Source organism: Bombyx mandarina, chromosome 15 (genome assembly GCF_030267445.1).
Source record: "Bombyx mandarina strain Sakado chromosome 15, ASM3026744v2".
Taxonomy (NCBI): domain Eukaryota; kingdom Metazoa; phylum Arthropoda; class Insecta; order Lepidoptera; family Bombycidae; genus Bombyx; species Bombyx mandarina.
The window spans coordinates 7,702,325-7,718,454 of record NC_143221.1 but is presented as its reverse complement, the minus strand read 5'-3'; the positions used below and the strand labels follow the sequence as shown (position 1 = coordinate 7,718,454).

General features: G+C 36.0%; 1 protein-coding gene across 2 annotated transcripts in view; it reads right to left on the bottom strand.

Moving 5' to 3' along the window:
* Nucleotides 1–16,130, bottom strand: part of LOC114253633 (b(0,+)-type amino acid transporter 1) — a 40,650-nt gene that overhangs the window by 2,554 nt on the left and 21,966 nt on the right. For both annotated transcript variants that reach the window (XM_028188573.2, XM_028188574.2), the window contains exons 2-12: nt 10,830–10,939; nt 10,408–10,504; nt 8,205–8,306; nt 6,540–6,646; nt 6,320–6,455; nt 5,979–6,104; nt 5,503–5,650; nt 4,683–4,910; nt 4,000–4,096; nt 1,861–2,010; nt 273–441 (exon numbers count right to left, since the gene is read on the bottom strand). In XM_028188573.2, coding sequence (XP_028044374.2) covers nt 273–441; nt 1,861–2,010; nt 4,000–4,096; nt 4,683–4,910; nt 5,503–5,650; nt 5,979–6,104; nt 6,320–6,455; nt 6,540–6,646; nt 8,205–8,306; nt 10,408–10,504; nt 10,830–10,939 — 1,470 coding nt within the window. The remainder of the gene's footprint in view (nt 1–272; nt 442–1,860; nt 2,011–3,999; nt 4,097–4,682; nt 4,911–5,502; nt 5,651–5,978; nt 6,105–6,319; nt 6,456–6,539; nt 6,647–8,204; nt 8,307–10,407; nt 10,505–10,829; nt 10,940–16,130) is intronic.

The following is a 16,130-nucleotide window of genomic DNA, read 5'->3' as shown; positions in this document are numbered from 1 at the left end:
CTTTAGCCAATGTACAACTATTGTGGGTTCAATTTTATGACACGCTATTCCTTCAACGTGGAAGTCGCTTGTAAACGTTAGGTAGGCACATAATTACGACAACGAATATATAGATACACGCTTTTCAATTGACAGCGTTTTGTCTTTCGCATAATCAAAGAATCCAAATCTTACTCAGGCATATTCTACAGGATGTTTATTAATAATATATAGCAATAAAATAATAATTATAATTTTTTAGTTCAATAAATGAACTTCATAATTTATCTTACCCATAAACGGCAACGAATATCCCCATTTGACGAACGGAAGATACACGAGCAGCCCTCCCAATATAAACGCTGCCGCATACATGTATTCCCACTGAGGCTTGTCCAGTATAGGAGCCACCACGAGATACGCCGATACAAACAGCACGATATACGGAATAATTATTGGTACCTGAAATATCGTTTTCATTAAATTAAAATAGAAAAAAAGGGTGCGTGTAAGAAGTTAAACTTTATTTTTATTAAATTTATTTCTCTTTTTTTATTTAAATTTTAATCAAGTTCACCTGCGGCTATATTCAGACTCGCCAAGTTACGTCGGTCGTATTGTAATGAGCGATTTAGTGGGCAACTTCATTCGGTTAATTTTGTGTAACGGTGCGCGCGCATCGTAAAATTTCACTCTCATAAATTTTTCATAACGCGCCTATAGAAGTATAACCTCAAAAATGTATTGCTATAGATTATTTGGCTTTCATCTCTCCTAGTTAAGAGAACCCATAGATATTGTGGATCCGGCCAATATGTATAATGGCAGGGCCGCTTTTAAAACTGAACTGCCATTTACTGCTTTGCGGTAGAAACAGCTACTTACCCGAGCAGTCTCAAAAACTAGTACAAACGAGAGCGAAATAAATAAATTTGTTTTTCCATATTTAACATTTAAATTCGAAACAGACCTTGTAGTTATGTAACGGATGGAGATAGACAAGTGTCGATTAAACTTTTGAATTCAGCGTGCTTAGTGCGAATCTTTTAAAGTTCTCGATAGCGTAAAAGTTAACTCATATTTGTATGGAATGGGCGCTGTTTCAACTGCATACAAAATTGGGCTAACTTTTACGCTATCGAGAACGTTAAAAAACTCGCACTAACCATACAGGAGAATAAAAATTACAAATCAAAAATGGTTACATTTACATTACAGTTCATGTGAATCGTAAATTATTTGTTTCAACGCAAGAAATCGAGGTCGCCTTTAACGTGTTTCAATTAATCCTGAAATAAATGTCTGAATCGTATTGAGGGGAAACGCAATAATTTTCTTTGACAGACAGTAAAATAAAGAAGTTTATTAGGCTCCCAATTACGTACCTCAATTTAGCAACACTTATAAGAGAGACGCGTTTGATTTAGAATTAATTAAACCAACCAATGTCACTCACTATTGAACTCAACACTTAAATGCTTTATTCCTAACAGTCAACAGAATTATGCACCTGTCATTAACAATGTTAAGAATGAAAACATAATATCAACTGCGAGATGACGATAAATAATAAATTCAATAAAATAACTCGTCTTCTGAAATTTTATGTGCAGAACCAGATAATTAGTGAAGTAGCTTTTATTTTTTGTATTACTTATTTGGGCGGACGAGCTTACAGCCCATTTGGTGTTAAGTGGCTACCGGAGCACCCACCTTGACACATGAGTTCTAAGTACCTAGTTTTTACAATATAACAGCTGCTTCATTTTTCAAACCGAAACGCACTACTGCTTCACGGCAAAAATAGGCAGAGTACTTACCTATACTGGCTCACCAGACGGTCTACCACCAATAAAGATATCTCCTAAAGCTATTGCTTACCTTGTAAGGTCTTGGGGCGTGCGGTTTCGTATACCGCATCACAATCAAAGCGAGCATCGCGCCTCCGTAGAATATCCAAGCGGTGAACGAGAAGAAATCTATTAACGAATCTATCGTCCCGTACAACACCATTGCCACGGCTATTAAAGACTGTAACAAAGTCGAGGTTTTACTGTAAATTACCTTCATATCGATAGATATAATGTTAACACAAAATGGTGACTAAAATTTTACAATTTAGTCTGAGAAAAAGAAAGTCTTATTTGTTTTTTTTTTTTTTTTGTGGGTGTTATTCAAGTATTAGTGTACCTATGTTTTTTTTTTATTGCCCTTGTATGCAGACGAGCATACGGCCCACCTGATGGTGAGTGGTTACCGTCGCCCAAGGACTTCAGCAATGCCAGGGGCAGAGCCAAGCCGCTGCCTACCGCTACCGCTACCGTGTGATGCTGTTTGAAAATTTAAGCGAATTTCGTTGAAGCACGCGCAATGTAATAGAAAATCCACTGACGCACGCGGTCAACAACCTTGTGTGACGGAGGGGCACTTAGTTATTCGCGGCTAATTTTTAATAGTGATAGTGATTTTCTTTATACCATATTACATAAACTGTAATATTGTTGACGTATTCTAACAACAAAACCTCGTTCATAAAAAAATCGTATCATTTCCAAGCTACAAATAAAACTTGGAATTGTTTGAGATGATACCATCTCGTTTTTATCATCGCACCGCCCGCCACCGGAGTAGAGTTCATCCATACTACCTGGAGCCACTACGTTCATCCACAGTGCGTTTCCAGAGATCTTTTTGCCACGTATCATCCGGCTTTGGAATATGAGCTCCCCTCCACGGTGTTTCCAGAGCGCTATGACATGTCCTTCTTCAAAAGAGGCTTGTGGAGAGTACTTAACGGTGGGCAGCGGCTTGGCCCTGTCCCTGGCGTTGCTGATGTACATGAGCGACGGTAACCACTCACCATCAGATGGGCCGTATGCCCATCTGCCTTCAAGGGCAAAAAAAACTACTTTTCACAATTTAATTTCGTATTTTTTTATGTTTCGAGGGATTACTGGTGACTCTTTTTTTTATTTTTTTTTATTGCTTAGCTGTGTGGACGAGCTCACAGCCCACCTGATGTTAAGTGGTTACTGGAGCCCATAGACATCTACAACGTAAATGCGCCACACACCTTGAGATATAGTTCTAAGGTCTCAGTATAGTCACAACGGCTGCCCCACCCTTCAAACCGAAACGCATTACTGCTTCACGGCAGAAATAGGCGGGGCGGTGGTACCTACCCGTGCGGACTCACAAGAGGTCCTACCACCAGTACTCACAAGAGGTCCTACCACCAGACTCGTAGGCCTTTCCGGTTTTACCAGCACAGGTGGGCGAGCAAAGGCTCAGCCAGAAAAAGTGGGATTAGCTAACAGCTGTGCCCGATCGCCTAAGGGTGTAAGGGTAAGTGTAAGGGTGTCTGTTCACCGGAGTGGAGAACCGGAGAAATATTACCCATAAAATTGCACAAAATCATTTTGCAATCTTATGATTTTGATTTCGTGCAATGTTATTGGTTAATATTTCTCCGTTTCTCTGCTCCGGTGGAGAGGCACCCTAATAGCTAATGTTATGATTGTAAAAGTACGCGTGACTCCGGTGACGCATACGATGACGGTGACGCGCTTTTTGCATCAACAATAAATATTTGATGTTCTTTAACATGTTTATAATTTCCTTTAATTGAATTCGAGACAAATTTAGAGTTTTTTAGTTAAGTGAAAGTTTAAAGTATTTGCTCCCAATTGAGAGGGTATTTCTCTGTCCCGTTCTTACACAGTATGTTATGATGTTTTTACACGTTTTAGCATGTTTTTATAATACATTACATGTATAGGCACGTTATATGTATGGCGTCGGCGGATATTGACGTCATTCTTTAGTATGACTATAGTGCCACAAAGTCCGATTGTACCTACTTGTTAAGTGTCGGGTGCATCTGAGATGCTCATGGCACAGGAAAAAGTCCCAACTTAACATTTGTTACTAATTATTTGCGTACAGTAATAATTACTTTCTAAACAAAATTTTTATTTTTTTTTGACAATAAAAGCTTTCGACGCGCGGTTTGTAACTTACGTGGAATATCAATCCGGGTGCTGGGGTAAACCGGCGCACGTGCACGTAAGAGAGTATGTCCAATAAGTGACCTTCTCGTGACGCGGCAAAACACAACCTGTAATAAAGATTTTCATAACATTCAACATGTACATTTCGGCGTGAATAAAGACACATCGAATAGGCATGATTCCAAGGCATATCTTCTTCAAATTTCGAATTGTTTCTAATGTAATACACTGATGAAGAAATTTAGAGGAACGCAAAAGTATAGTGCGTAGTGAGATCGATACTTCATGGAAAAATTTAGAAGAACGCAAAAGAATAGCGCGTAGTAAGATCGAGACGATTCATTGTCGTCTCGCGATGGTGGTAGGTATAGCATCCAAGCTGTGATGTCATGTGCTCTGGTCTACCCATCATCGGATACACAAGGTATACTGCAGCTATTTGATAAAACGACGGAATGTCGTAGGTGATTCTCGCGATGTCATTGAGTGAGAAGAGCTATCGCTCGGAATATTCCCTACTTATGAATCGATAGTGCAAATAAATAATACAAATGTCAAGTATTTATGATTAGCTTGTAGAAAATCAATATTATTTTCCGTCAGAGTAAATAATATTGATTGACACAGTAAACAATTTGAAAGAACAAAGAAATTTCATTAATTAGAATTCAATTAAAATTTTACAGCCCGTACCTTCCGGCCACGAATAGAGTTCCATTCGCTGATCCAAAAGTAGATATAGTGACGGCTAATGGCATCAACCAGGCCATCGGGCCGAGCAATCGGTTACCGAATGTGACCGCCACTGCCTCACTATCCGCCATCTCGCTCACGGACATCACCGCCAAATATGATACATTCACAAGAGCGTAGCATAGTGTTACTAACGGTATCCCGATTATGATACTTAGCGGGAGATTCCTGTAAAAATCAAGTAGTGTGGGCGAAATTACGGGTGTTTTAGATTTGCAATAAAATCAATTATTAGTTAACAATGATGTAGGTATAAAAAATTTGGTAGTTTTATTAAAGCCAGAAGATTATATATAATATATTAATATTCCGCTCTAAATAATCTTTTTATTTTTCTTTCTTTTTTCAGTCTGGCAATCGGCTTAATAACTCTTGTGATGCTATTGTTGCCAGTGTCAAGTGTTTGAAAAACTTTGATTACCTAATTTATTTATTAAACACGCATATTCTGTTCCATGAAAAATGAAGGGAAATTAGGTGAAATAACTTTATTAGGAATTTTGATCAATTGGAATGAAATTAATGAAACGAAAGAATAAAATGAAATAATGTCTCAGTAAAATAATCAAATTTCAGTACGATTTTTGAAAAGACCTGAGAAACCCACGTTCAGCGACTTTTATTTTGAGTAAGTGTGGTAAAGTTGTATGTAAGTACCACCAACCTACCCATTTCTATCAAGTTATGTTATACTGTAGTTGCGTTTCTGCGTTTCTATGTACAGTGTCTCATATAGCGTTAAAACTAAGAAAAAACTTACTTGGAAGGGTTTTTTATTTCTTCCGTGACATAATTAAGGTTATTCCATCCGTCGTAGGCCCATAGGCCGGTGTAGAATGCGGTGGCAATGTTGCCCAGAGTCGCCTTGCTACTGGCGAAGTTGGGCTCCTGTAAATGTCGCGTATTACCTGCACCATACGGACACAACTACCCGTCAGTGTATGTCAAAAATATTTACATCTCATCATTATTATGTAATGGGTGAAACGATGCATTTGAATTTGTTAAGCCATTGCCTCTCGAAACATTCAATTAGAAAATTACCCATTCATTAAGCACCCCCCTTTTTTTTTTTAAATATTATACTTATTTCTTATTTAAGAAAACGTGCGGATATGTACAATGAATATCATTCAACATAAAAAAAAGGTTTCTGGTTTGTCGTTGTTCAAAAATACATTTTGGTGTTAAGTAAATGAATGTTTAATATAAATAAAATCACAGCCGCATTATTACCTAGTATCAGTTTGTAAGCTCCTCCGCATACGATGATCGCGATCGCAACGAGTTTGGCCGCTGTGAAAATATTTTGCACATTCGTTGCCAAGTTGACACTGTAGCAATTCACTGCTAAGATCATCACTGAAAAAGCGGTATAAACAGAATGAGTACGACGCATAGTAACCATTACGTTTTAAATAAGGCTCGCAACATCTTATTGACCTCAGTCGAATTGATAACACGAGGAATGTATCAATTGAGACCGAAGTTTGATTCTAATTATCGGTTAGTATTCTGCAGCGGAGTATATGGGACTGCGCCGTGTGTGGTTTGCTGAATTGAAGCTTATTTCTTACCAATCGAAATGACCGCAACCAATTTGACCAAACTGTCAGGGGGTTCGCACTCCGCTACAAAAGGCTCAACGGCGTATTTGGCGAAGCTTAGGCAAATAATGGCCATTTGTGATGGTTTTAAAACCAATGTCGATACCTAAAAGTAAGGGTATTTAATGATTATCTGCGTTATTAACTTACTTATTAGGCACGAACTTAAAATGAAATTATTAAACTTTACCCATGAAAAGAGGAATGCGGGTGGGCCCCCGAAGGCGTCCATGAAATAGGCGTATTCAGCGCCAGATGATGTATTCATTGTCCCTAATTCCGCATACGCAAGCGCTCCTGTATTTGAACATAAAATAAATAATAGTTTAAAAGAGCTAACAAAATACGCTTTTACAGAAAATCCAACTAAAAAATAGAAAATAAATTTGAATTAAAAATAGTGTAAGAAAAAATGATTTTATTGTAAAAAAGCGTGGGGTGCTTTTCAGGATATTATGAAAATAACCCTTCTACTCATATCTATTCATAAAATATTTATAACTACTGATACCATTCATTCCACCATTTGTGATTGTAGACCTAGTCTTTGAGAATTGATTCGTAATAGTGTACAAACTTATAATTTCAATTAGGTAATTATAGTCGAATTTCGATTACCGGGGGACCACTAGTTTTCATAATGATGTCATTAGCTTAAGAATTTTAAATTACGTAAGTCAATTTATCGGCTATTTTACGTTGTGAGATCTGACATATGAATCATAAATTAAATTTTTCCGTGTGAACCACTGTGTGAACAGTTTGATTGTTTACTAGCTGCCAATTTGCTCGAAATTACAAAAGCTGTGGTCGGTTATGTTATGAACGTCTCAATTAACATCTATCAAAAGTAACAGAAGTAGACTAACTAGCGTAATGTAAATATAAAGAGTGGCCATTGAAACGATTTTGAAGCATTTAACAATATTAGTGAAACGTTGTACAACAACTAATTTACATGTGAGCATCGCACGTCACACGAACCCGTATTCTTGCCGTCTTCATAAAAATAGAATTTGTTCTTGTCTTGTCTGACTATTGGTCTTATTGGATAGACACTTGATTTATATTGAAGTCGGCAACTCGCGTGACGAGCTATTGTATAATTAATATGTACGTGCAAAATAAAATTATTTTTTTTACTATTAACATTCTATGTTTCTTTTAAATCTTAAGGTAACAATCCGATGTACATATTGTGTTAAACATATTTCTCGACATTAATGGGATAATGGCGGATTTACACTTTTCATAAGACTGTTTCATACGAATTCGTATTTTTTTTGTTCTAACGAGCGATTGATCTCATAACCTACATCATGTTAAGTTATTAGCAGAAGCCATAGGCATCACAAACTTGAAACATGTGTTCGAGTTTGTAACTATATTTTGTATAGGCTGTTTCACCCCCCAAACGGACGCATAATACTTATTAGCCGTATTCTTGTTAACATAGTGTCGATGGCACTAAAAAATAGACTGAGTACAAAATAATTGATTTTTGTTTTTATTTTTATTTTTTTATTGCTTAGATGGGTGGACGAGCTCACAGCCCACCTGGTTGTTACTGGAGCCCATAGACATCTACGACGTAAATGCGCCACCCACCTTGAGATATCAGTTCTAAGGTCTCAGTATAGTAATTTTACTCGATCTTACATAAAACGAGTCTTATTAACTCCATTCAATAGGACACTAATTTTGTATCTGTTTTACCCGCACCGTAAACTCTCACAATAATTTACATAAAAATAAGTCAAAAGCTTAAATGGTTTCTAGAAAAAATATCCACATTTATCTTCAAGGACATCAATGGGAAAAATTAACATAAGTTTTTTTTTTTTATATGTCTTACCAAGCAACGAGAGCAGGCCACATGCCATCCAAATGATGAAGCTTATGCCCACTGAGCCGGTACGCGCCAAAAGCCCAGAGGGCGATACGAATATTCCTGATCCTGAAATCATTTCAGAGTTTAGCAATGGCATAAAATAGTTTTCATTAAAAACCAAATCAAAACAGCCAACGGGAAATATGCATATAAGATGAAAAGTAATACATTTTCTTCGGTTTTCGCAAATCGTAAAAAGAATCAAAGTTATTATCACGGTTTACAGTTTTCTTGGTTCACAAACGACTGAAATCAACCACGAATACTCTAAGTATCCGAAACGTCGGAAAAAATATAAAGACAATAAAATCGCGAGATTAAAGTGTAAAAGTAGTTCTGATTAGATGAAAAAAAGTTAATGGATTTACAATCACGAGAAAAATTAATCAAACGAGCAATCATTTTTGATTTGATTGCTTGTATTTTTATTGCGATCCACTATGCTACCAATTTGTATTTCACTACTGCGAAGCCGCCCAATTATTACCTAGTTCTAAAAATGGAGCTGCAATGTATTCGCAACATTTATACAATTTATTTTTATTATTTTTCTCTAAGTTATTAAAGCTTAGCTTAAGATAGCCAAAATTGAAATATATTATGTTTAAAAACACAAAATATTTAGAATGAGGAATATAAGAATAAGAAAAAGATTTCATAATTTTGCGGGTAATTTTTGCGCGGGATTTAAATGAAATTGAGGAATGACATCATATAATATGGGCCTGGATAACCGTTGATGTGATGTCTATAAGGCATGTCGTGACAGTCCAGATTATCCACCCATGTCCTCTATAGTGAATATTTCACAGTTATACCTACTACATAACATACCGCTATCGCTTTTGTTTGAAGATAGCTATGGGGCCGGGTTCGCCCATTACCGTCACCATCACACGGAACGCCAGACCGAGGGTCAATAGCAACGACAACCGGAACCGGCAGCCGACAGGTCGGAGCTCCCCTAGATGGCACTACGCTTTCCCACAATGTCCAACTAGGTCAGACACCCAAACCTAAACTTAGGTTAAGAACTTAGGGTTTCCGTTACTTCAAACTCCAAAAGCGCATGTCAAAGTTTATGACAATTACGACATCATTATAGAACTTAATGATTTATTTGTATATTTAGCAACCACTTGTTTCAGTTCTCATCAGAACAAATAGATACACAAACACGTGAAAATATCAGGAAAATTACTTTCTTTGAATATAAATTGCGTATCAGTCTCTTGTTAGGTAGGTTACGTGAATGATAAAATGAAATGACGTCAAATTGAATAGTGTTGTATAAAGAAGTGTATCGTATGATGATAAAAATCGTATCGTATGTTACAAAACATAACACTTAAAAAAGTCAAGTAGTTGCAGTCTTTTTTTTATTGCTTAGATGGGTGGACGAGCTCCCAGCCCACCTAGAGTTAAGTGGTTACTGGAGCCCATCGACATCTACAACGTAAATGCGCCACCCACCTTGAGATAAAAGTTCTAAGGTCTCAAATATAGTTACAACGTCTGCCCCACCCTTCAAACCGAAACGCATTACTGCTACACGGCAGAAATAGGCAGAAAATTATCTAATTATGTACCCACTTGTTTACTCTTTTTTCGTTAACTATGTTATTGAAAATAATTAAATCTAAAATAATTTTTATTTTAACGTGACCTTAGTTTCAGAAAATACAGAGAGAGCAGTGGGTAGGCGGCTCGACTATACGATTGCAAATGTCCATTAGTGACGGCACTCACTTACCTATTAAGTGGGTCGGAAAAAATATAAAACAACTTGGTAATAATCTATACTAATATATAAATCTACAGTGGTTTTTACGGATGTTCCGTTATAACTACTGAACCATGCATTCGATTGACTTGAAACATGGACTCTACTTCCATGTAGAAAATACGTGTACTTAATAGACAGGCTAATATTTATATGAGTGTTGGACTCCCTACACCAGTTGCGGGGGCGTTAATGATGAGAGTCTTTGTGGGGGTGAGAAATAATAATGTTAATGTTAAATGCACAGCGAAGCGGACGGGTACAGCTAATAGTTTATAAAATGAATTCAATACGCCAATCCGTCTGTAATTGAGTGAATTCCTTTGCTATTGTCAACTCAATGATTCGTAATATGATTTGATTCGTTAGAAAATTGCCACTCACCAATCATAGTGCCGACAATTAGAGCCACCCCACTGAAGAGTCCCACCCGTCTCTTGAGGTGAACAGGGTCGTCCGGAGCTGCGTCCGACCCCTCCAGCTATTCAATCATTTAATAACCCTTTTTAAGAATACGAGTCCATACGGTTGGTTTTATAGATGAGAGAATTTTTAGGATTAAGTTATTATTGTTATTTCACTACTAGTACTCAGTTGTGACCATAGACAACGTTAATGGCGTGTCTTTTGAAATGTGAAGTCAAATAATTTCGTAAGTATTCGATTCATATTTTTATTTGGTAATTATTTGTATTTAATTTAAGAATAACAAATGTTTAGTTTCCTTTTAGAACGTCTATGCATTCGTATGTATGTTTTATTTTTAATAATTTTTGCAAAATAAAAATAAAGTAAAACAACGATACCTTGTCTCCTGGGTTTGAGTTGCCATCGTCGAACGCTCCCGTCGTGCCGTCTTCGGCATCGCAGCTGGCTGAGCACCCGCGCCAAACCAATCCGCCTTCGCGTGTGCTCCCTTCCGGAACAAAAAAAAAACATTTTAAATAAATAAATAAAAAATCAACCTTTATGTAGGTATACCAGATTTCTTTATTTTTTATTTTTGTGTTACGTAATTTTTTTATATAACTTTAACACTACGAACCCATTGCATTGAAATAAAATAATACGTTCTCAATTTACGGAAGTTTTTTTTTTTTTTATAGTATTTATTTATTATTGATGCACATAATATGTAGATGTACTATTTTATTAACACTCTTAACCAAGATGAATGTTTTATTTAGAATTCGTAACTAAATTATTTAAAAACAGTCGTCAGTAAGTGAAGAATTTGTTCAAATAAAACCGTAAAAGTAATGATTAAATCACTACGAAGTTTTGAGCATGACACGCCCCGCTCGCCTCACGTCAGAGTACTGTCAAGACAGCATTTTCGCGATTACACATTTTAAAATAGAACAAATTTTCACATATCTCCGGTGCTAAAATCTAAAATTATTTCGAATTATTTTCATCCTACGTCACAATGAGGATAATAAATATCGCGTAATGATAATACTTGCGAAGCTAGGCATCACAGAAATATATACAAATTAGACGTGCCAAGCGCCGAAAAGATTCTTACCCTGAACATTGTTTCGTTACGTATTTTGAAAGCGTTAAAATATAAAAACAAAACTAATCAATTGTTTTGTATTAAATACAAATATTTTTTCCGTCGACAAATTCCAATATAATACTGAATTTAAGAATTATTGTCATATAGCCTCATTGAAAATATTTAGCATATCTAATATGGAGCATAATATATTTATTTGGGTCGGCTAGATTTGAATCTGTAGACACACCCTTTTCTTTGGTCAGAAGGAAATCGCTGAAAAAAAGAAGAAATCGCCGAACGCGATTTCCGCCTACGGAACGCCATAGACTTTACATAGCCGATGCGTTAATTGTCTTGTAATAGGAATTGCTTGGAATTAAGCTTCAGAAAGCTTTGGAATTAAGCTTTAGAATCTAAATTACCTAACTGTATAACCCACAGGTAGCGCTAAGCAAACTCGATTAATTCTAGTATGTTTGTACTGAAATATTTACGCTGCCATTTATTTCAAAGGCGCCTAACAATTTTTTTGCATTACCTATTACAATATTAAACATTAAAAAAATATGAGGTATCTAGGACGCAGAAATTAATTTTAAATGAAAATTACAACTGTACTACGAGTATATTGTAGGTGTCGATATTTTGTCAAATCTATATATATATATATATTAATACGTGAAGCAAAAACTTTGTATCCCTTTTTACGAAAATTGCGGGGACGGAGGAGTATGTAATTTTCCACACTTATAGAGAATATAGAGAAGAAGTGCACAATGCTAATATTTTTTTTTTAAAATGCATAAAAGATACATTAAATCAATAAAGAAAACATTACACACACTACAGACCATGTATTTGACGCACACACGCATGCACACTATTTATTGTCAAACTTTTGTTCTTGATGTCTGTGGTCAAATTGAGAATAGATTAAATACACTGAAATTAAATATTGTTTGTCTTTGTTAATATTTTTTATAGTGTAGTCTTGGCAAAATTTGTGATTATAGAAGTATAAAATACAATCATAATAGTGTACAAACTTACAATTCCAATTAATTATAGTCGAATTTCGACTACTGCGGGACCTCTAGTCTATATATTATTACGTGAAGCAAAAACTTTGTATCCCTTTTTACGAAAATTGCGCGGACGGAGGAGTATGACATTTTCTACACTTATAAAGAATATTGAGAAGAAGTGCACAATGCTAAATATTTTTTAAAATAATGCGTAAAAGATACATTAAACAATAAAGAAAACATTACACAAACTACATACCATGTATTTGACGCAACACGCATGCATTCTATTTATAGTCAAACTTTTGTTCTTGACGTCTGTTGTCAAATTGAGATTAAATAATGTTTGTCTTTGTTAATATTTTTTATAGTGTAGTCTTGGCGAAATTTGTGATTATCTAATATATAAAATTCTCGTGTCACGGAGTGCGTGATTGAACTCCTCCGAAGCGGCTCGACCGATTTTCGTGAATCTTAGCGTGCATATCAGCCAGGGTTGAGAATCGAACAACATCTATTTTTCATCCCCCTAAATGTTAAGGGTGGTCCACCCCTAAATTTTTTTATTTTTTTTGGAGAACATTTTTTGTTTTTATTGTTGTACAGCATACAAAAATACATACAACCCTAAATTTTCACCCCTGTACGATCAACCCTTATTTTTTATTTGCTGATTAAAAACTTTAATTTTTTTTGCATGAATTTTGTTTTTATTTTGTCATGACTTAGAATAAAAATTTTTATATTACTCTGAAATTTTCACGCCTCTACGATCAACCCCTATTTTTTATTTGTTAATTATAAACTTTAATTTTTTTGGCAAGATTTTTATTTCCATTTTGTCATGAATTAAAATAAAAAATCTGATGTTACTCTCAATTTTTCATCCCTCTATGATCAACCTCTATTTTTTATTTATATTTTGTAGATTGTAATTTTTTGGCAAGTTTTTATTATTATTTTGTCATGACTTAAAATAAAAAAAATCATTTTACTCTCAATTTTCACTCACGATCAACCCCTATTTTTCCATCCCGATTTATATTTTTTTATTTTATGCTCAGATCCGCAATAAGGTTGCAAGATGGCAATCAAATATTATAATTGTAGTACGATAAATTATTATTCAGAGTTTATAATTTCAAGTTCCTTTAATTATGGTTTTTTTTAAAATTCAATTTGATCTCCCACCCTCGCCGGTCGACTACTGATTAACTATCGATCAGTTATTCCCGCCAGGTATCACCACTCATCCAGCAAACATCATGTAGTAGGGATGAGGACGAAGCCGGTCTCCTGTCTTACTCACTATACATTTTTTAGCCATGTTTTTTTGGTTTTATTTGTGTATCAATCGTAGCTTGCCAGCCATGTTTTTTTGGATTTATTTGTGTATCAATAGTATGTTCAGTAGGTCTGAGAATCGGCTACTATCTATTTTTCATACCCCTAAGTGATAAGGGTGGTCCACCCTAAACATTTATTTTTTATTTTTATTTTTCGGGAAATTTTTTTTTTTGTTATAATGAGGTATTTTGTGGTTGAATGAGGTTTTTTTTCTACACTAGAATTTCCCTAGAAATTTTATTTCAGGCAACACAACGTTTGTTGGGTCAGCTAGTAGAAGTATAAAATACAATCACAATAGTGTACAAACTTACAATTCCAATTAATTATAGTCGAATTTCGACTACTGCAGGACCTCTAGTTTAACTAGTTACATAATTATTACATAATATATATGTAAGTTTGTCAAATTAAATTTTGAAGCAGAGCTCCAAACAATTACTATTGATTACCAGTACAAGACAATTAACGCATCGGCTACGTAAGGTCTACGGGTGTCTATATCTACAAATTTTTGTAGCTCCTAACGGTCGACAGTACCTAAATAAAAATAGAATAGTTCATGTTAGATATGCCAATAATTTTCAACGAGGTCGTATATAAAAATTCAATACTTTATTAAATTTTGTCGATGAAAAAAAATGTTCTTCACTGGTGGTAGAGCGGCTAGAGCGGTTTTTAGTTACCACCATCCTGCCTATTTCTGTCGTGAAGCAGTAATGGGTTTCGATTTGAAGGATGGGATAGCCGTTGTACTTTAAAATTGACATTTAGAACTCACGTCTCGCGGTGAGTAGCAGTATTTACGTTGTCGATGTCTATGGGCTACGGTAACCACCTAACACCAGGCGGGCCGTGAGCTCGTCCTCTCATTTAAACAATGCGTTTTTCGTTTCATTTCATATTTTAATTCTTTTCAACAGTTTATCAACTGTTTCATAGAAAAAAAAAAATGAAACCTAATTTGATATTAATTATTATTTACAATGATACGACACTTTTATTAAATTATCTATTATCTTCATTTGACAAAATGATTCAGTTTGTTTTTTTGAAGTCGATGAATTATCTTATCAAATAAACTTAATTTCAAAACGCAATAATGGTAACAACGAATACGTGCTTGAATCCGTTTGTCGTAAACTACTGATAGGACTGAAAGACAATTAAATCAATATTGCGAACTTCAAAGAATGGGTGTACACTACCTTAATACAATCACTAATCAAAGATACTTTGAAAGGCAATCATTATGTCATAAGTTAATAACAAGTTAAGTTTGCACAAGTTCTTTGCGTGATTGAAAATTATAGATTGTTCTGGAATCTTTGAACAATATATAATACAGTACCCAGTGATTAAATTGTAGAACTATCCAAACTAAATATTATTGCTAAGAAAAACATGTAGATTTACTGGTGGTAGGACCTCTTGTGAGTTCGCACGGGTAGGTACCACCACCCTCGAAGGCTCCGTCGGCTGGGCGTCCTTGGGGTGAGCCGCGCCGTCTGGTTGTAGTGTTGGCCGCGGTAGCCCCCCTACCTCATCCGGGTTCTGACCTCGGAGGGGATCGGACGTCGGGTGTAAGAGTGCAGGGGAGTCGTTTAGTGGGTGGGCCCTGAAATCCTTGGGCCCGCGGTCTGCTCACAACACCATGCAGATCGTTGAGTCTCACATACCCCGCGCGCCCCTTTTGCGCGGGGACCTCGTAGGAGGTTCGGCCCTCTACCCGAAAAAAAAAAAAAAAAGGTACCACCACCCCTATTTAATTTTCTACCGTGAAGCAGTAATGCGTTTCGGTTTGAAGGGTGGGGCAGCCGTTGTAACTATACTGAGACTTTAGAAAATCATTTAACACCAGGTGGGCTGTGAGCTAGTCCACCCATCTAATAAAAAAAAGAAAAATAGATTTTTTTTTTACAATTTAACCGAGTTTTTTCCAAACGATTTTTTTGGAGTTATTTTTTTATTGCCGTTATAGGTAGGCGAGCGCACGGCCAGCCTGATAATAAAGGTCAAGTCGGTGCCTACTAATAAATACACTGAGTAATATGCTTTTTTTTGTCAGGAGGAAATAGTCCGGACTTCCGCTCTCCTCTGGGGATGGAGGGCGGGGCATGTTGGAATCGAACCGACTACCTCCTATCGCTCAACAACCAGCATCCAACCCTCGCATGAGACAGAACTCGTGAAAGGGCAAAGGAGGGGAAAGTGAGAGTAATACGCTAGGA